Source organism: Eretmochelys imbricata, chromosome 21 (genome assembly GCF_965152235.1).
Source record: "Eretmochelys imbricata isolate rEreImb1 chromosome 21, rEreImb1.hap1, whole genome shotgun sequence".
NCBI classification, from domain to species: Eukaryota; Metazoa; Chordata; order Testudines; family Cheloniidae; genus Eretmochelys; species Eretmochelys imbricata.
Window position 1 is genome coordinate 18,015,376 of NC_135592.1, and position 20,742 is coordinate 18,036,117.

General features: G+C 46.0%; 1 protein-coding gene and 1 non-coding gene across 4 annotated transcripts in view; both read left to right on the forward strand.

The window, feature by feature from the left end:
• The window catches only part of KLHL12 (kelch like family member 12), a 105,478-nt gene that overhangs the window by 48,321 nt on the left and 36,415 nt on the right, over positions 1–20,742 (forward strand). For all 3 annotated transcript variants that reach the window (XR_013348545.1, XM_077839477.1, XM_077839476.1), the window contains exon 6: positions 1,150–1,256. Coding sequence is in view for 2 of the 3 variants with exons in the window: in XM_077839477.1 (XP_077695603.1) it covers positions 1,150–1,256 (107 nt within the window). In the remaining variant the exon portion in view is untranslated. The remainder of the gene's footprint in view (positions 1–1,149; positions 1,257–20,742) is intronic.
• LOC144278347 (U4 spliceosomal RNA) lies at positions 14,188–14,335 on the forward strand. Its single transcript, XR_013348574.1, has one exon. It is a non-coding gene; the product is annotated as a U4 spliceosomal RNA (small nuclear RNA).

A 20,742-nucleotide genomic window follows, 5' to 3' on the forward strand; every position in this document is an offset into this window, starting at 1 on the left:
GTGATCGTCCCCCTCTATTCGACATTGGTGAGGCCTCATCTGGAGTACTGTGTCCAGTTTTGGGCCCCACACTACAAGAAGGATGTGGATAAATTGGAGAGAGTCCAGCGAAGGGCAACAAAAATGATTAGGGGTCTAGAACACATGACTTATGAGGAGAGGCTGAGGGAGCTGGGATTGTTTAGCCTGCAGAAGAGAAGAATGAGGGGGGATTTGATAGCTGCTTTCAACTACCTGAAAGGGGGTTCCAAAGAGGATGGCTCTAGACTGTTCTCAATGGTAGCAGATGACAGAACGAGGAGTAATGGCTTCAAGTTGCAGTGGGGGAGGTTTAGATTGGATATTAGGAAAAACTTTTTCACTAAGAGGGTGGTGAAACACTGGAATGCGTTGCCTAGGGAGGTGGTGGAATCTCCTTCCTTGGAAGTTTTTAAGGTCAGGCTTGACAAAGCCCTGGCTGGGATGATTTAACTGGGAATTGGTCCTGCTTCGAGCAGGGGGTTGGACTAGATGACCTTCAGGGGTCCCTTCCAACCCTGATATTCTATGATTCTATGATTCTATGATTCTTTTCTTTCCTTTATAGGAGAAATATTCAACACAATTAACTTCATGGTCACTTGAAAATGACTTTATTTGGATTTTAATATTTTCAGAAAATAGTTCGTCCCCCAAATCATCCCTTCTACCTTTAATTATGAATATTTTGTAGCTGACTTGCTTCCTTCCTTCAGGATAGGTCTCCCACTGTGCTTCAGTGGGGTAGCTAGGTAGGTACAGCAGCAACTGTGGTTGCATGAGGAGGGTATAGGGCATTCACAGTGAAATGGTGAATGAGGGAGGGTGCTCTCTCTGGCCTGCATCTGAGGGGTAGCTTAGATTATGAGAAAGGAGAACAATTCTTGTGAGAATAAGCTAGGAGGAGCATGCACCGTCCACCAGCCGCTTTGAGGTGTGGGGAAGGCTGAATATTGTCTGTCTGGAGCGGGGAGGGAGACAGAGCAGTGACAGCAATATTCAGTTAAAGAGGCAGCTGTGCCCCATCATTCCTGGCACAGACCATCCCTCCAGGATGGATCCAAAAGCTTCTTTAAAGGTGACCCTTTGGTGGCAGAGGAATTAACTTGACTCTGGTCTTTTTTTCTACAGGGGCTAACGAGGTTCTGCTAGTGATTGGAGGCTTTGGCAGTCAGCAGTCACCTATTGACGTGGTGGAAAAATATGACCCAAAGACTCAGGAGTGGAGTTTCTTGCCAGTAAGGAATCATCTGCTTTACTACATTTTTCACCACGAGTGGGTCCTGCAAATGTAATGGATCAAAATACTGATAGGTCTAAACATTCTGATAAGGGATAATTGCTTAGTGTTCCCCTTACGGACTGTCCATTCTCTTCCGCTTAGAATTGGAGCTTTATGTTCAGAGGGACTGCTGAGATTTAGATGTTGCCAGAAATGTTAATGATTTAGCATGCTTCCTCTGCTTGACTGAGATGTGCACCGGTGCCCCAACTCAGTACTAAGGGCTCTTTTAGGTGAGGTACTAAATTTAGATCCCAAGCTCTTATGGCGGTTAAAAATTCCCCTGAAACTTTTTGCAAGGGTTTGTATGAGTTTCTGTGTTCTGGCCAGATTCCAGCTTGGATGACTGTAATCTACCTCCTTAAATTACGACTGAAGTTAGATTCAGTATTCTCCATTTCCTCTCCTAAGCTGTTGTGTAGTGTTGCTATTAGCTGTTAAACAGCTGCCAAGTTCTATCCAGAGGACGCTGTATTTCAGTGGTGAAATGATGCTAGTGTATAAACAGTGTATAATAAATGAGTGAAGTTGGTAGAGCACAGTAAGATCTGTGGAGAAAAGATGCCACTAATTGATGGTCGTTAGTCTTAATATTGATAACATAGACATATCAGGTTTTTTGGAAAGATTAATTAAAATATTATCTCAGGAAATATACGTTGAGAAAAATGTCTTACTTCATAGATCAATAGATATCAAAGCCAGAAGGAACCACTGCTGTAGATCTGCCCTAAAATAATTCCTAGAGCAGATCTTTTAGGAAAACATCCAATCTTGATTTTAAAATGGTCAGTGATGGAGAATCCACCATAATACTCAGTAAGTTGTTCCAATGGTTAATTACTCTTGCAGTCAAACATTTACACCTTGTTTTCAGTCTAAATTTTCTCTAGCTTCAACTTTCAGCCATTGGATTGTGTTTTACCTTTCTCTACTAGATTGAAGAGCCCGTTCTTCTTCGAGATGAGTGTCCCTGTGGGTGCGCCTTCGCTCAGAGATTTTTACAGCAGTACTCGCATAGGCCATGCATGCGCGGTGCCTGCCTCACGCACCTGCCATGTCTCAATAGCACGCGTGCGCGGCCGGTCTCCTCAATTCCTTCTCCACCATCCCCAGCCTGAGACGGAACTCAGCAGTCACTGAAAAACTTCTTTGCTTTTAGCTAGTCTAGTTAGTTTTACACATTTTTACCATGTATTTAGTTAGATAAGTTTTATTTTTCCTTTCCCAGTCCCTCAAAAAAAAAACTAACCAAAAAAAAATCCAGTTTTTTCTTCCTTCCTGTTTTTCTTGTCAGTTAGTTCATAATATGACTGGCTCACCAGGTTTTACGTGCTGCACTGCATGCAGAGACGCCATCCCTTTTTCAGATGGCCACTCTCAATGTGTTGGCTGCTTGGGGGAGTCCAACGTCCCCCAGAAATGTATCCACTGTAGTAAATTAAAAGCTAGGGCACGAAAAGACAGAGACCTCAGGCTCAAGCTAATATTAATGGAGAAGTCCCTCGGACCTGCCTCCGACCCGGGTGCAGTTTCCTCATCGAGACAAAGCCCTCCTAGGTGAGCAAAAGATTAAAAAAACAGCAAAAAACTGACCACGTGCCTCGCCTCACAAAGACTTACCGCTTCCCAAACGATCTTCGAGCGGGTCTGTCTCCTCAGTGCCAACCACTCCACGGCTCAGCACATATGAAGCGCCGGGCACCTCTGGCACTGCACGTACCCCGGCTGCTTCTGAGGCACGCCAAGGCTTCAGGCTTAAAGTTGCCTGCCTCTTCTCATGCAGCACCGTGAAAGACCCAGTGCCGACTCAGCTGAGCCTGCTTGTGTCACAGCCTAGTGTGGTTGCTACTGCGGCACTGGCACCTCAAGTCCCTATGCCTGCCTCTATGGCACAGTGGCATTCGGCACCACCCAACCCCAAGACACGGCAATTGCAGCTAACAGAATGCACTCTGGCTGCAAACACTGCAGCACCGCAGTTGGTTCATTCAGGGGTTTTACTGGTGTTACCGACCCTACAATCCCCCCTGCTTGATACTAATCCTTCACCAGACCTCTCAACACGGCCCCGACAGCTATCTCCTATTCCCTCTCACTTCTCTCGTTATGAGGATGCCGATGTTCAGGGAGGTTTTTCACCATACCATTCCTCCCAACTCCAGACCCCAGTCAGCAGGGGACACAGGAGATTCAAGGTCTTCATACTCCAAGGACCTACCACCCTGGTATGCACACCCGTGGATGGGACCCACCCGTGCCATTCCCCAGACAGTGGCATTACTGGGGCCCCTGGGGATCATACAGGAAACACCATGGTGACCAACACAGCCCCAGAAGAGGTGACACCACATCTCCTCTTGAACATGTGCATACATCTGTGACTGAACTACAGGAGCAGCCTGCAGTGCTGCATGCAGAAGAAGAGGCTTCTGACACCTTTCCAAACAGCATTAACCTGTCATCCCCACCTCCAACAACAGCGGATGATTTTTCTTATGTTCAGGATCTCTTCGAAAGAGTGGCTAATGAATTTAAGATTACCCTGGAGGAAGTACCCAAAAATCAGCGTGAGCTGCCCAACATCCTGCAACCTTCCAGTGCATCTAAGATTGCCCTCCTATTAATGGAGCCATTATGGACCCTGCCAAGAATATCTAGCAAACACCAGCCACTATAACCCCTACCTGCAAGTGAGCAGACCGGAAATACTATGTCCCTTCCAAGGGCTCGGAGTTCCTTTTCATACACTGAGCACCCAATTTGCTGGTAGTTGAAGCAGCTAACCAAAGGAACAAACAGCATCTCCTGTTCACCCCTTTTGACAAAGACAGTAAAAGGTTGGACCTACACAGTCAGAAAGTTTGTGTCATGCACACTACAATTCAGGGTGGCTAATTACATGGCCCTATTGGCCAAATGTTACCACAGAAACGACAGGAAACTCATGGACTTTATTACCGATATTCTTGAGGACAAGAGACAACAATTCAAACCTGTAGTCTCTGAGGGGCTCTGCGACAGCAATCGTGATGCGTTGAGCCTCATGGTTTACATCTTCTTTCCCACATGAGATTCAGAATACCTGTGGAAGATCTCCCCTTCGATGGAGACAAATTATTTGCCACAAAGACCAACAAAGTGTTGCATACCATGAAGGATTCCAGAGCGACGTTCAGGTCCCTAGGCATCCATACACCATCGACTAGAACGGGGCGGGCAAACTTTTTGGCCTGAGGGCCACATCGGGTTTCTGAAATTGTATGGAGGGCCGGTTAGGGGAGGCTGTGCCTCCCCAAACAGCCAGGCATGGCCCGGCCACATTGATTCCTACCCAACAACTGGAGTTCATAGGTGCACACCTCGATTCATTAACGGAACTCACATCTCTCGCACTCGACAGATTCAACACCATAAGAAATCTGATCACCAAGTTGCGGAACAGCCCTCAGGTCACTGCCTGAGACTGCCTGCAACTTCTGGGCCATATGGCCTCTTGTACTTCTGTGGTCAGAGAAACACGCCTCTACATGCGGTGCTTCCACGGCTGGATGACCACTGTCTACAGGCCAAACGTACACGGTCTAAACAGACTTCTGTCTATCCCTACCAAAGTCAAGGACTCACTCATATGATGGACCCTTCCACACAATCTCTGATCCGGAGTCTCATTCCTACAGGACTCCCCCTTCATTATAATTACTATAGACACACCCCTCACTGGCTGGGGAGCACACATAGGGTATCATACCACTCAGGGACTTTGGTCCCCTACCGAAGCTTCTTTACACATAAACCTTCCAGAACTCCGAGCAGTGTGCAACGCTTGCCTCCAATTCCTCCCCCTTCATCAAAAACCAAAACATCAGGATCATGACTGACAACATCGCCTGCATGTTTTTTATAGAGAGAAAAGAGGGAGCTCGATCCCACTCTCTTTGCACCGAAGCTGTGAAGCTCAATATCCAACTCAATATCCAGATTTCAGCTTCTTACCTATCCGGTTCTTTAAACACTACCGCGGATGAGCTCAGCAGAGCATTTCCCCTAGAACACTTATGAGAGATAAACAAGATCATCTTACACAACATATTCAAAATATGGGGCTACCCGAAACTGGACGTTTTTGCAACTGCAAAACCAAGTATCTGGAATCCCGCTCCAGAGCAGGCCTAGGGAAACACTCCTTAGGGGACGCGTTCATGATCCAATGGAGTGGCAAATTACTGTATGCATTCCCCTCGATGCCACTTCTACACAGTGTGGCTCAAAATACAGACAGACTGTGCCAGGGTCATACTAATAGCCGCTAAGTGGCCCAGGCAGGCGTGGTACACTTTTCTTACCAGGATGTCCATTTGTCCGCTGATTCTGCTGCCCCTTCTTCCAAACCTATTATCACAGCAAAGCAGTCAACTACACCACCCCTGCCTACACCTCAAAGCATAGCTCCTCACTGGTTCTTCAATGAGGAATGTGATGGGGCAAGGCCAGATGGCTATAGAAAAGTAGTGGGAGATAGATATATTAGCTCCAGGCTAAACAAATCCCTGGTACAAGGATAAGTTAAATGGCAGGTGCTCCAGGTCAATTAAGACACCTGGGGCCAATTAAGAACTTTCCAGAAGGCAGGGAGAATGCTAGGTTGATTGGGACACCTGAAGCCAATCAGGGGCTGGCTGAAACTAGTTAAAAGCCTCCCAGTCAGTCAGGTGGGTGTGCATGTCAGGAGCTGTGGGAGGAAGTTGCGCTGTTGGAGAGGCTGAGCAGTACACACCATATCAGGCACAAGGAAGGAGGCCCTGAGGTAAAAGTAAAGGGGAGCTTGAGGAAGTGAGGGCTGCTGTGGGGGAAGTAGCCCAGGGAATAGTACATCATGTTTCTAAAAGGTCAGCTACCATAGCTGATACTATTAGGGTCCCTGGGCTGGAGCCCGGAGTAGAGGGCGGGCCCAGGCCCGGGCTCCCCCCTTTACCCTCACCCCCCCAATTAATCAGTGAGACTGGGAGACAACAGAGACTGTGCAAGGGAGGATAGCTTCTCCTCACCTCCCTCACCGACTTATGATGAAAATGGCTCAGTAGACTGTGACCCTTGTCTCTAGACACCACAAGACTGAGGAAACTACTATCTTTGCTCATCCCATCACAAAGCGGTTCCTCAAGGGCCTCCAGTCCCTATACCCAGACATTTAAGCTACCCACTCCACCTTGAGACCATCTCTTAGTCCTAACATGCGTGATGCAGCAACCATTTGAACCTCTAGCAACGTGTTCTCTCCTGCACCTATCCATGAAAACTGCGTTTTTAGTGGCAATTACCTCCGACAGACATGCAGGAGACATCAGAGCGCTCCTGGTGGATCCACCGTACACTATATTTTTTTAAGGACAAAGTCACCCTTCAACTGCACTCCAGATTTCTTCCCAAGGTGCACTCAGCTTTTCACATCAGTGAACCTATCCACTTACTTACCTTTTTCCCTAAGCCACATACAAACACTTTTGAGTTAACAGTGCACACACTGGATGTGCGCAAAGCTTTGTCCTTTTACTTGGACAGGACTAAACCCTTTAGGAATTCCCCAAAACGCTTTGTTTCAATTGCGGAACACTCTAGAGGTACAGCCGTCCCTAATCAGAGACTTTCCAATTGGATAGTGGGTTGCATTCGCCTTTGTTATCAATTGAACAACATGACTCCTCCAACTTCTATTAGAGCACACTCCACGAGATCCCTGTCAACGTCTGTGGCTTTCCTACGTAACATTCGCTTTGCAGATATTTGCAAGGCTACCACTTGAGCTTCTGAACACATCTTTGCAAAACACTATGGTCTTATTCAAGGACCCCTAACTGATTCTCGTATGGGCTGAGCTGTGCTATGTACAGCTTTTCTTACCTGTTCCAAAGTCCCTACCACCTCAAGAGACAATGCTTTTCAGTCACCTGGAGTGGAGCACCCACAGTGGAGCATCTCTCAAAGAAGAAGAAGTTAATCACCTGTACAGTAACTGAAGTTATTCGAGATGGGTGTCCCTGTGGGTGCTCCACTACCCACCCTACTCCCCTCTACTTCGGAGTTGGAGTGGTTTCCATAATAGAGAAGGAACTAAGGAGCCCGACCACGCGTGTGTGCTATTGAGACACGACAGGCGCACGAGGCAGGCACTGCATGTATGCGGCCCGTGTGAGTACTGCTGTAAAAATCTCCCAGCAAAGGTGCAGGGGCGCACCAACAGCTGGAGTTGAGCACCCACAGGGACACTCATCTCAAAAAACGTCAGTTACTGCACAAGTGAGTAACCTTCTCTTATTAAATATTCCCCATGTAGGTACTTATAGACTATAATCCAGTCACCCCTTAACCTTCTGTTTGTTAAACTTAATAGGTAGAGGTCTTCGAGTCTCTCATTATAAGGAATGTTTTCTAATCCTTTGATCATTTTTGTGGCTCTTTTCTGAACCCTCTTCAATTTATCCACATCTTTGTTGACTTGTGGACACCAGAACTGTACACTGTACTCCAGCAGCAATCACACTAGTGTCAAATATAGAGGTAAAATAACCTCTCCTACTCAAGATGCCCGTTTATGCATCCAAGGATTGCATTAGCTCTTTTGGCCACAGTGTCACAGTGGGAGCTCATGTTCAACTGATAATCCACCACCCCCCCAAAATGTTTTTCGGAGTCACTGCTTCCCAGTATAGAGTCCTCCGTCATGTAAGTATGGCCTACATTCTTTGTTCCTAGATGGGTACGTTTGCATTTAGCCGTATTAAAACACACATTGTTTGCTTGCACCAAGCTTACCAACCAATCCAGATCACTCTGAATCAATGACTAGTCCTCTTCATTGCCACTCTCCCAGTTCATGTGTCATCTGCAAACTTTATTAGTGAAGGTTTTGTTTCTTCTTCAAGTACTTGTTCATCTCCATTTCATGCTAGGTGTGTGCACGCCACATGCACAGTTGCCGGAGATTGTTCCCTTAGTGGTATCCGTTGGGCTGGCTCTAGCACCCTCCAGAGTCGTGTGCGTATATGCTGATATAAGGGGCACTGCCGGCCCCACACACGCTCCGTTCCTCAGCCCATGACGGTTGCTGGAATGATCCTTTCTTGCCCTGACAAGGTTACTTCCCAGTGATTTCAGACTCTTTCTTCATACATAGTGCATTTAGTTTTTCCAAGTTGTGATAGTGTATATAGTTCCTATTGTCAAAGGACTTTTTGCCCAGTCCCCAGGCTTCAAGCCTTGTGCTTCTTGTGGCAAACCTATGCCTGTGTGTGACCTACAGTCGAGTGACTTAAAGTGCTTGGGGGAAACTCATGTAAAGGACAAATGCAAAATTTGTTGGGACTTCAGACCCTGCACTAAAAAGGACCGGGACATAAGACTAAAATCTATCCTCATGGAAACTGCCCTCAGACCTGTCTCAGAGCTGAGCCACTCCGATTCGGCTCCAAGTACTTTGGCATTGGTGCAAAGCACTCCCCCAACACCATTCTCCATTGCTGGTGCCAAGGAAGAAGCACAAAAAGCAGCACATCGAGAGAGGGCGCTCGCTGGTGCAGAAGAGAGACAAGTGGGGAGAGTGAGTGAGACCCATGCCAGGCCGCTCTTCTACCCCGGTCCCACGTCAGCACCATTGACTCTGCCAGAGGTGTTGAGTCTGGTGCCAGGACCTTCCTCTGATACCAAGGAGCCACCGCGGTACCAATGGACTGACAGTGCCATCGACCCTGGAGGCTTTTCAGGAGGCTAGGGACCTTCTCTCTCTCTCTCTTCCAGTCCCTCCAACCCCACGTACCAGCTCTAGCGTCTGAAAGCAGGAGGGAACAGGGTGTGTCATGCGCCTCCTTGGCACCATCCAGGGGGAAGCCCCACACTCCCTGGCACGCCGCTGGTCCCTAGAATACCAGCACCATATGGAAGTGGATACCCTTCCACCATGGTTGCCGAGAGGAATCCTCTTCGGAGTCTATGGGGAACCCTGTGTATCACCAGAAGCCCACCATCGATACCCAGCCTATTCCCCATTGAGCTTCACCGCTGATCCCCTAGCGGGCACCTAGGCGGTGGGTCACTGGCCAATGCCATGGTCCTATTGGAACCCCTAGGGGTTTCCCCCAGTACCAAGGCATGTCTCCCACTGTTCCTACTTGGTGGCCTCCAGGAGACGGGATACTGCTCCTTTCTGCTCGGCACCAGACCCCAACTTCGATACTGACCCTCATTCTGAAGTCCAGGAAATGCCACAAGTGGATTTAATGGAGGAGGAGGAAGGAGTGCTTTCTTCTCATCCTCCCCAAACGAAGCTGTCATGGGTCCCAGTAGCCTACTTCCCCAGGACAATTTTAAGGCCCATCAGGACCTGCTGAAGCAGGTCACTTGAAGCCTGGGCTTGAAGATCAAGGAGCTCAGAGACATCACACAGCTTTATTGATATCCTGGCTGAAGCGGTTCTATCCAAAGTTGCCCTACCCATCAGTGAGGCAGTGATAGGACCAGTCAAGGCCCTGTGGCAAACTTCTTCTCTGGCCCCCACCTCAAAGAGGGCAGAGAAAAAGTATTATGTGCCAGCAAGCAGGTTCGATTACCTGTACTCTCATCCTTCCCCTGGGTCCCTGGTGGTGTCTGCAGCTAACAAACGGGACAGGCAGAGCCAGTCGAGAGCTACCTGAAACAAAAAGACGCTAAGAAACTGGACCTTTTCAGAAGAAAGGTTTATTCCATGGGTAGCCACCAACTGTGTATTGCCAATCAGCAAGGTTTGCTGGGGAGATATGATTTTAATCTATGGCACTCCCTGAATAAATTCAAAGACTCCCTGCCTCAAGATTCAAGACAGGAGTTTGCAGCGCTCCTAGAAGAGGGTTAGAACATGGCCAGGACCTCTCTCTAGGCTGCTCTGGATGCTGCTGACTCGCTGGCCCAAACAATGGCCTCCACAGTCACCGTGAGGCACTGTTCCTGGGTCCAGTTCTCCGGCCTTCTCCACAAGGTCCAACAATCAACCCAGGACTTCCCATTTGAAGGCTTCTCCCTTTTCTTGGGGCAGAAGAACACGAGACATCATTGACACGAGGGCCACCCTACGATCCTTAGGCCTGTATGCTCCATTTGCTTCCAGAAAACACTTAATGCCCCAGCAGCCTCCTCAGTTCTCCAGACCTCCAAGACAGGAGCTCTACAAAAGAAAAAGCAGAGGTTATAAATGGTGCCAACCACTCCCGTCCACCTCAGCCTCCCAGTCGGGGACTCAGATACTCTGGCAGGCCTTTTGAAGATGTGCCTGAGGGCGCTGCACTAGTTGTCATTTCAGATCTGCCACCCTCTTTTATTTTTGGACCATCTGTTGCTCTTCAGCCTGGCTTGGACATCCATAACATTGGACCGATGGGTCCCGAGTACAGTGACAGTCAGATATACCCTTCAGTTTTTATCCACCCTTCCCACCCACCCACCATCTCCATCCCTCTTCAGGGACTCTTCTGATGAGCAGCTCCTTATCCAGGAGGTCCAATCCCTCCTACATATGGGGGCTGTGGAGGAAGTTCCTCAAGACTTGAGAGGGCAGGGGTTTTATTCCCAATATTTCTTAATCTCAAAGGCACAAGGGTGGCTCCAGCCTATCCTGGATCCTGCATCGTCTCAACAGATATCTCAAGAAACTGAGGTTCTGCATGGTCTCCCTGGCCTCCTTCATTCCCTCCCTGGACTCAAGAGATTGGTATGCTGCCCTCGACTTAAAGGACGCATACTTTCACATTTCTATCTTCTGTGCCCACAGAAGATTTCTCAGGTTTGTAGTGGATCATCGCAACTACCAATTCATCACCCTTTCCTTCAGCCTGTCAGCAGCCCCAAGGGTTTTTACAAAGTGTATGAGGGTTCTAGCCTCCGAACAGGATCCCTCTTCATCTCGATTTTCTCTTCAGTCTATCTTGGACTATTTGCTCCACCTAACGCAGCAGGATCTGGGTCTCTCGTTTATTAAAGTTCATTTGGTGGCCATCTTAACATTCCATCCTCCCAGTGAATGACAGATCAATGTTCTCGCACAAAATGATGGTCCCGTTTCTCAAGGGGTTAGAAAGACTCTATCCTCAGACTGGCGAATCGACCCCCTCCCCCATGGGACTTAAACCTTGTCCTGTCGAGGCTTGTGGCCCCCCTTTGAGCTGTTAGCATCATGCTACCTACTACTTCTCTTCTGGAAGGTTGCCTTCCTGGAGACAGTCACCTCGGCCAGAAGGTTGTCTGAGATTAAGGCCCTTATGTCCAAACCAACTTGCACAGTATTTTTTGAAGACAAGGTCTAACTGTGCCCAGGACGATGCCAGTTTTGGGAGAGCAATGTTGCATTCGGCAAATCCATGAACTCTGAGTCCACCTCCTGGGGTACTGCTTGTGAGTCACATAGCATGGAAGATATATGAGCAAACACTCGAAGGAAAAAGAGTTACTAACCTTCCATAACTGTTGTTCTTTGAGATGTGTTGCTTATGCCATTCCATGACCCACACTTCTATCCCTATGTGGGAGTTACATGCAAGAAGAAACTAAGAGGGTGCGGGGCTGGCGGCACCCTTTATACCTGGTCATATGTATGTGACTCCAGAAGATGCTAGAGCTGGCCCATCGGATACCACGAAGGAAAAAATCTCTGGCAACAGCACACATGGCATATGCACACCTAGCGTGGAATGTTTTTGGAGTAGCAGCTGTGTTAGTCTGTATCCGCAAAAAGAAAAGGAGGACTTGTGGCACCTTAGAGACTAACAAATTTATTTGAGCGTAAGCTTTCGTGAGCTACAGCTCACTTCATCGGATGCATTCAGTGGAAAATACAGGGGGAAGATTTATATACATGGAGAACATGAAACAATGGGTGTTACTGTACACACTGTAACGAGAGTGATCAGGTAAGGTGAGCTATTACCAGCAGGAGAGCTGGGGGAAAACACCTTTTGTAGTGATAATCAAGGTGGGCCATTTCCAGCAGTGGACAAGAACGTGTGAGGAACAGTGGTGTGGGGGGAGGAATAAACATGGGGAAATAGTTTTACTTTGTGTAATGACCCATCCACTCCCAGTCTTTATTCAAGCCTAAGTTAACTGTATCCAGTTTGCAAATGAATTCCAATTCAGCAATCTCTCGTTGGAGTCTGTTTTTGAAGTTTTTTTTGTTGAAGAATTGCCCCTTTTGGGTCTATAATCAAATGACCAAAGAGATTGAAGTGTTCTCCGACTGGTTTTTGAAGGTTCTAATTCTTGACATCTGATTTGTGTCCATTTATTCTTTTACGTAGAGACTGTCCAGTTTGGCCAATGTACATGGTAGAGGGCATTGCTGGCACATATCACATTGGTAGATGTGCAGGTGAACGAGCCTCTGATAGTGTGGCTGATGTGATTAGGCCCTATGATGGTGTCCCCTGAATAGATATGTGGACACAGTTGGCAACGGGTTTTGTTGCAAGGATAGGTTCCTGGGTTAGTGGTTTTGTTCTGTGGTGTGTGGTTGCTGGTGAGTATTTGCTTCAGGTTGGGGGGCTGTCTGTAAGCAAGGACTGGCCTCTCTCCCAAGATCTGTGAGGGTGATGGGTTGTCCTTCAGGATAGGTTGTAGATCCTTGATGATGCGTTGGAGAGGTTTTAGTTGGGGGCTGAAGGTGATGGCTAGTGGCATTCTGTTATTTTCTTTGTTGGGCCTATCCTGTAGTAGGTAACTTCTGAGTACTCTTCTGGCTCTGTCAATCTGTTTCTTCACTTCAGCAGGTGGGTATTGTAGTTGTAAGGATGCTTGATAGAGATCTTGTAGTTGTTTGCCTCTGTCTGAGGGGTTGGAGCAAATATGGTTGTATCGTAGAGCTTGGCTGTAGACAATGGATTGTGTAGTGTGGTCTGGATGAAAACTGGAGGCATGTAGGTAAGCATAGTGGTCAGTAGGTTTCCGGTATAGGGTGGTGTTTATGTGACCATCGCTTATTAGCACCATAGTGTCCAGGAAGTGGATCTCTTGTGTGGACCGGTCCAGGCTGAGGTTGATGGTGGGATGGAAATTGTTGAAATCATGGTGGAATTTCTCAAGGGCTTCTTTTCCATGGGTCCAGATGATGAAGATGTCATCAATGTAGCGCAAGTAGAGTGGGGCATTAGGTGACGAGAGCTGAGGAAGCGTTGTTCTAAGTCATCCATAAAAATGTTGGCTTACTGTGGGGCCATGCGGGTACCCATAGCAGTGCCGCTGATTTGAAGGTATACATTGTCCCCAAATGTGAAATAGTTATGGGTGAGGACAAAGTCACAAAATTCAGCCACCAGGTTTGCCATGACATTATCGGGGATACTGTTCCTGACGGCTTGTAGTCCACCTTTGTGTGGAATGTTGGTGTAGAGGGCTTCTACATCCATAGTGGCTAGGATGGTGTTTTCAGGAAGATCACCGATGGATTGTAGGTTCCTCAGGAAGTCAGTGGTGTCTCGAAGATAGCTGGGAGCGCTGGGAGCGTACGGCCTGAGGAGGGAGTTTACATAGCCAGACAATCCTGCTGTCAGGGTGCCAATGCCTGAGATGATGGGGCATCCAGGATTTCCAGGTTTATGGATCTTGGGTAGTAGATAGAATACCCCTGGTCAAGGTTCTAGGGGTGTGTCTGTGCATGGAATGGACATGAGCAACACATCTCAAAGAACAATATTTATAGAAGGTTAGTTACCATTTTTTTTTCTTCCATGTCATTGATAAAAATGTTAAATAGCATAGATCCAAGAAAGGATCCTGGTAGGATCCCCACAGGAAACACAACTGCTTGATGATGAATTCCCCATTTAGTTACACTTTGAAACCTATCAGTTAGCCATCTTTTAATCCATTTAATCTGTGCCATGTTACTGTATCATAGCCAATGAGGTTAATCCGAGGCGTGATCATTACTAGTTGAAAATCTTTCTAGAATTTTAATCAAAATGTCATGTGGTACCAGATCAAACGCCTTACAGAAATCTCTGTATATTATTACATCAGCACTATTAACTTTTATGAGATTACAGGTTTGGTTGATTTTAAAAAAAAAAAGATACCAAGTTAGTTTGACAGGATCTATGTTGTATAAACCCATATTCTTATTATTCTTTCGCATGGTGATAGTCACACATTGCTTTCAATGTTCCACTATGTAGACCCATACTGATTGACATTAATTACATTTTCCTCCTTTAATTATTTATGAATCAAGTTGCGTATCAGTTGCTCCATTGTCTTACTCGGGATCGATGACAGACTCACAGACCTATAATAACCCAGGTCATCCCCTTTGCCCTTTTCATATACTGCTACAACATTAGCTTCTTTCCAGTCTTTGGGAACTTCCCCAGCATGAAAATTAACATTAATGGTCCAGCAAGCTCCTCAGCCAGCTCTTCTGAAACTCTTCAGTAGAAATGATCTGGACATGCTGATTTTAAAATATCTAACTTTAGTATCTGCTTTTTAACATCCACCTGAGATACTACTGGAATGGAAAGAGTGTTACCATAGAATCGGGTAACACTCGGGGTGGAAGAGACCTCAGGAGGCCATCTAGTCCAACTCCCTGCTCAAATCCAACTAAATCATCCCAGGCAGGGCTTTGTCAAGCCAGGCCTTAAAAACCTCTAAGGATGGAGATTCCACCACCTCCCTAGGTAACCATTCCAGTGCTTCATCACCCTCCTAGTGAAATAGTTTTTTCTAATATCCAACCTAGATCTCCCCCACTACAACTTGAGACCATTGCTCCTTGTTCTGTCGTTTGCCACCACTGACAACAGCCTAGCTCCATCCTGTTTGGAACCACGCTTCAGATAGTTGAAGGCTGCTATCAAATCCCCCCTCATTCATCTCTTCTGCAGACTAAACAATCCCAGTTCCCTCAGCCTCTCCTCATAAGTTTTGTGCTCCAGCCCCCTGATCATTTTTGTTGCCCTCCACTGGACTCTTTCCAGTTTTTCCACATCCTTCTTGTAGTGTGGGGCCCAAAACTGGAGCCAGTACTCCAGATGAGGCCTCACCAATGTTGACTGTAGGGGAATGATCACGTCCCTTGATCTGCTGGCTATGCCCCTACTTATACAGCTCAAAATGCTGTTGGCCTTCTTGGCAACAAGGGAACACTGTTGATTCATATCCAGCTTCTCGTCCACTGTAACCCCTAGGTCCTTTTCTGCAGAACTGCTGCCTAGTCGCTCGGTCCCTAGTCTGTAGCGGTGCATGGGATTCTTCTGTCCTAAGTGGAGGACTCTGCACTTGTGCTTGTTGAACCTCATCAGATTTCTTCTGGCCCAATCCTCCAATTTGTCTAGGTCACTCTGGACCCTATCGCTACCCTCCAGTGTATCTACCTCTCCCCCCATCTTAGTGTCATCTGCGAACGTGCTGAGGGTGCAATCCATCCCATCATCCAGATCATTGATGAAGATGTTCGGATGATTTAGTTGGGGTGCTCCTGCTTTGAGCAGGGGGTTGGACTAGATACCTCCTGAGGTCCCTTCCAACCCTGATAGTCTGTGATTCCATGTTGAACAAACCTGACCCCTGGGGCACTCCACTTGATACTGGCTGCCAACTAGACATCGAGCCGTTGATCACTATCCATTGAGCCCAACGATCTAGCCAGCTTTCTGTCCACCTTATAGTCCATCCATCCAGCCCATACTTCTTTAACTTGCTGGCAAGAATGCTGTGGGAGACTGTATCAAAAGCTTTGCTGAAGTCAAGATATATCACTTCTACCGCTTTCCCCATATCCGCAGAGCCAGTTATCTCATCATAGAAGGCAATCAGGTTGATCAGGCAAGACTTTCCTTTGGTGAATCCATGTTGACTGTTCCTGATCACCAGCTTCTCCTCCACGCGCTTCAAAATGGATTCCTTGAGGACCTGCTCCATGATTTTGCCAGGGACTGAGGTGTGGCTGACCAGTCTGTAGTTCCCCAGATTCTCCTTCTTCCCTTTTAAAAAGATGGGCACTACATTTGCCTTTTTCCAGTTGTCCAGGACCTCCCCCAATCACCATGAATTTTCAAAGATAATGGCCAATGGCGCTGCAATCACGTCAGCCAACTTCCTCAGCACCCTTGGATGCGTTGCATCCGCCCCTATGGACTTGTGTGTGTCCAGCTTTTCTAAATAGTCCTTAACCTGTTCTTTTACCACCAAGGACCGCTTACCTCCTTCCCATACTGTGCTGCCCAGTGCAGCAGTCTGGGAGCTGACCTTGTCTGTGAAGACCAAGGCAAAAAAAGCATTGAGTACTTCAGGTTTTTCCACATCATTTGTCACTAGGTTTCCTCCCCCTTTCAGTAAGGGTCCCACACTTTCCCTGACCTTCTTGTTGCTAACATACTTGTAGAAACCATTCTTGTAGCTAGCAAGAGATGTGAAGGATAACAACTCCAATTATGCTTTGGCCTTCCTGATTACATCCCTGCATGCTCGAGCAATATTTTTATACTCCTCCTCAGTCATCTGTCCAAGTTTCCACTTCTTGTAAGCTTCCTTTTTGTGTTTAAGGTCCCCAAAGATTTATCTGTTAAGCCAAGCTGGTCACCCGCCGTATTCTTTCTATGCATCGGATCGTAGGCGCCGACTTCTGCTCTTGCCGGTGGGTGCTCGACCCCCCTGTGCTCCCAGCCCCACCCCCACTACACCCCTTCCACGAGGCTCTGCTCCCTTCCTGCCCCAATTCCAACTCCTTTCCCAAATCCCTGCCCCGGTCCCACCTCCTCCACTGAGCGCGCCATGCTCGTGCTCCTCCCCCTCCCTCCCAGTACGCCACCAGACGGCTGTTTGGTGGTGGCCAGACAGCAAGCACTGGGAGGTAGGCAGAGGAGCGGGGACGAGGTGCGCTGTGGGCGGGGGGGGAAGCTTGGCTTCCAGTGGGTACAGAGCACCCACTAATTTTTCCCCTGGGTGCTCCAGCCCCAGAGCACCCACGGGGTCTGCGCCTATGCATCGGGGTGGTTTGTTCCTGCACCCTCAAAAAGGCTTCTTTAAAATACAGCTCGCTCTCCTGGACTCCTTTCCCCCTCATATTCACCTCCCAGGGGATCCTGCCCATCATTTCCCTGCGGGAGTCAGTCTGCTTTTCTGAAGTCCAGGGTCTGTATTCTGCTGCTTTCCTTTCTTCCTTTTGTCATATATGACTATATCATCTGTAAAAAGAACAGGAGTACTTGTGGCACCTTAGAGACTAACCAATTTATTAGAGCGTAAGCTTTCTGAAATATATCATCTGTGTTTTTCCCTAAGATAGAACACAAATATTTTGTGAACACTTATGTCTTTTCTGCATTATTATTGATAATTCTACCATTTCCGTCTAGTAATGGACAAATATTGTTAGATTTCTTTTTGTTCCTAATATACTTAAAAACTTGTCCTCCTTAACTCTGCTGGCCATAGTTTTCTCCTTGTGTCCCTTTGCTTCCCTTATCAATTTTCCATGTTTCCTTACTTCTGATTTATATTCATTACTATCAACTCCCCCTTTCTTCCATTTGTTCCATATATTATGTATATATATTTATTTATAAGTGCCTTCACTTCCCCACTAAGTTTTTCTTTTTTTTTTAGGACTGTCGATTAATCGCAGTTAACTCACACGACTAACTCAAAAAATTAATCGTGATTAAAAAGTTAATCAGGATTAATCGCACTGTTAAACAATAGGATACCAATTGAAATGTGTTATATATTTTCAGTGTTTTTCTCCATTTTCAACTATATTGATTTCTATTACAGCACAGAATACAAAGTGTACAGTGCTCGCTTTATATTATTTTTATTACAAATATTTGCATTGTAAAAAATGTTAAACAAAAGAAATAGTACTTTTCAATTAATCTCATACAAGTACTGTAGTACAATCTCTTTATCATGAAAGTGTAACTTACAAATGTAGATTTTTATTTATTTATTACATAACTGCACTCAAAAATAAAACAATGTAAAACTTTAGAGACTACAAGTCCACTCGGTCCTACTTCTTGTTCAGCCAGTCGCTAAGACAAACAAGTTTGTTTACATTTACGGGAGATACTGCTACCTACTTCTTATTTATTATGTCACCAGAAAGTGAGAACAGGCGTTTGCATGGCACTGTTGTAGCTAGCGTTGCAAGGTATTTCCGTGCCAGATATGCTAAACATTAGTATGTCCCTTCATGCTTCGGCCACCATTCTAGAGGACATGCTTCCATGCAGATGATGCTTGTTTTAAAAAAAAAAAAATAATAATTAAAGTTGTGACTGAACTTCTTGGGGGAGAATTGTATGTCCCCTGCTCTGTTTTACCCGCATTCTGCCATATATTTCATGTTATAGCAGGCTCAGATGATGACCCAGCACATGTTCATTTTAAGAAAACTTTCACAGCAGATTTGACAAAACACAAAGAAGGTACCAATGTGAGATCTGTAAAATTAGCAAGAGCACTCGACCCAAGGTTTAAATAGCTGAAGTGCCATCCAAAATCTGAGGGGGATGAGGTGTAGCGCATGCTTTCAGAAGTCTTAAAAGAGCAACACTCCAATGCGGAAACTACAGAACCACCAGAAAAGAAAATCAACCTGCTGGTGACATTTGACTCCTGATGATGAAAATGAACATGCATCGGTCCGCTCTGCTCTCGATCATTATCGAGCAGAGCCCATCTTCAGCATGGACACATGTCTTCTGGAATGTTGATTGAAGCATGAGGGGACATATGAATCTTTAGTACATCTGGCACGTACATATCGTGCGACGCCGGCTACAACAGTACCCTGAGAACACCTGTTCTCACTTTCGGGTGACAGTGTAAACAAGAAGTGGGCAGTTATCTCCTGTAAATTGTAACCAAACTTGTTTTGTCTGAGCGATTGGCTGAAGTAGGACTGAGTGGACTTGTAAACTCTATAAAGTTTTACATTGTTTTATTTTTGAATGCAGTTATTTTTTGTCCATAATTCTACATTTGTAAGTTCAACTTTCATGATAAAGAGATTGCACTACAGTACTTGTATTAGGTGAATTGAAAAATACTATTTCTTTTGTTTTTTACAGTGCAAATATTTGAAATAAAAACAATAATATAAAATAAGCACTGAACACTTGTATTCTGTGGTGTAATTGAAATCAATATATTTGAAAATGTAGAAAACATCCAAAAATATTTAAATAAATGATATTCTATTTTTAACAGTAAGATTAATCACGCAATTCATTTTTTTAATTGTGTGATTCATTTTTTGTAATCATGCAACAGCCCTACTTTTTTTTCCCTTTCTTTTTTTTTCCTAATATGGCATTTTTCCTTGATTGAGGGATTGTGGCTTTTTGGGCATCTAGTAAAGTGTTCTTTCCAGCTATACCCTAGAGCAACAAAGATATTGGGAGGGGAGGGATAGCTCAGTGGTTTGAGCATTGGCCTGCTAAACCCAGGGTTGTGAGTTCAATCCTTGAGGGGGCCATTTGGGATCTGGGGCAAAAATTGGGGATTGGTCCTGCTTTGAGCAGGGGGTTGGACTAGATGACCTCCTGAGATCCCTTCCAACCCTGGTATTCTATGATTCTATATGGAAACATGGTTTAGTTAGTATGTGATGCACAACTTCTGAAACTTCCTTATGAGTTGACTAGCTAAAGAAACCTGTGAGAGAGTTAGAATGTAAATATAATTTACTTTATTGAAGTACACTAAGAGCTCAGAACATAAATACTGTAGAGCACTCTTCCTTTTGGTGGAAACACGTGTGTTTTGCCTCTGCAGAGCTTAAGTTGAGTCTAGATTTCCATTTTAAGCCCCGTATCCAGCCTCTTTCTAACGACTGATTGGAGCAACTGATTTGGTTGTAAATTTCAATGTTTACTATAGGGTAGGCAAAGTTGTTTTTTATTTTTAGTTCAGGGAAAAGTGTTGGATTCCAGATTTTTGTGTGCTGCTTAATCAAAATGGGCTCTGTTCTAATGTGACGTCCCCCTTCTCCTCCTCCTTCCCCCCCCTCCCCCCAAGTGAATCTTCCTTATTTTTGTCTTCCTTGTTCTCGATTGTGGAAAATGTAAAGAACTCCTAATGTGATGCACAGCTGCAGTTCCTTATGTACTTGAGAGTAGGGCTTTTTTAAATCACAGGAAAGGATTATATAGGAGTCTTAATATTTTAGCCATAGAGATTAGTAAAGGATTACGGTAGAAAAGCCAGTTTCATTATCCAGGGAAGTGCCATTCCTGCTTGCTACTATTTTCTGTGAGCTAGAGGACTACAGATGTTCTCCAAGATCAGAAAAGGAGAAGGGAGTGTGAGGAGAGGGAGGAAGAGAAAAGGTAAGGGGGAGAAATTAGGGACTGAAGAGGGAAATTCCAGGGCAGGAGAAGAGTGGTGGAAGTATGCTGTCTCTCCTGCAACATTAAATC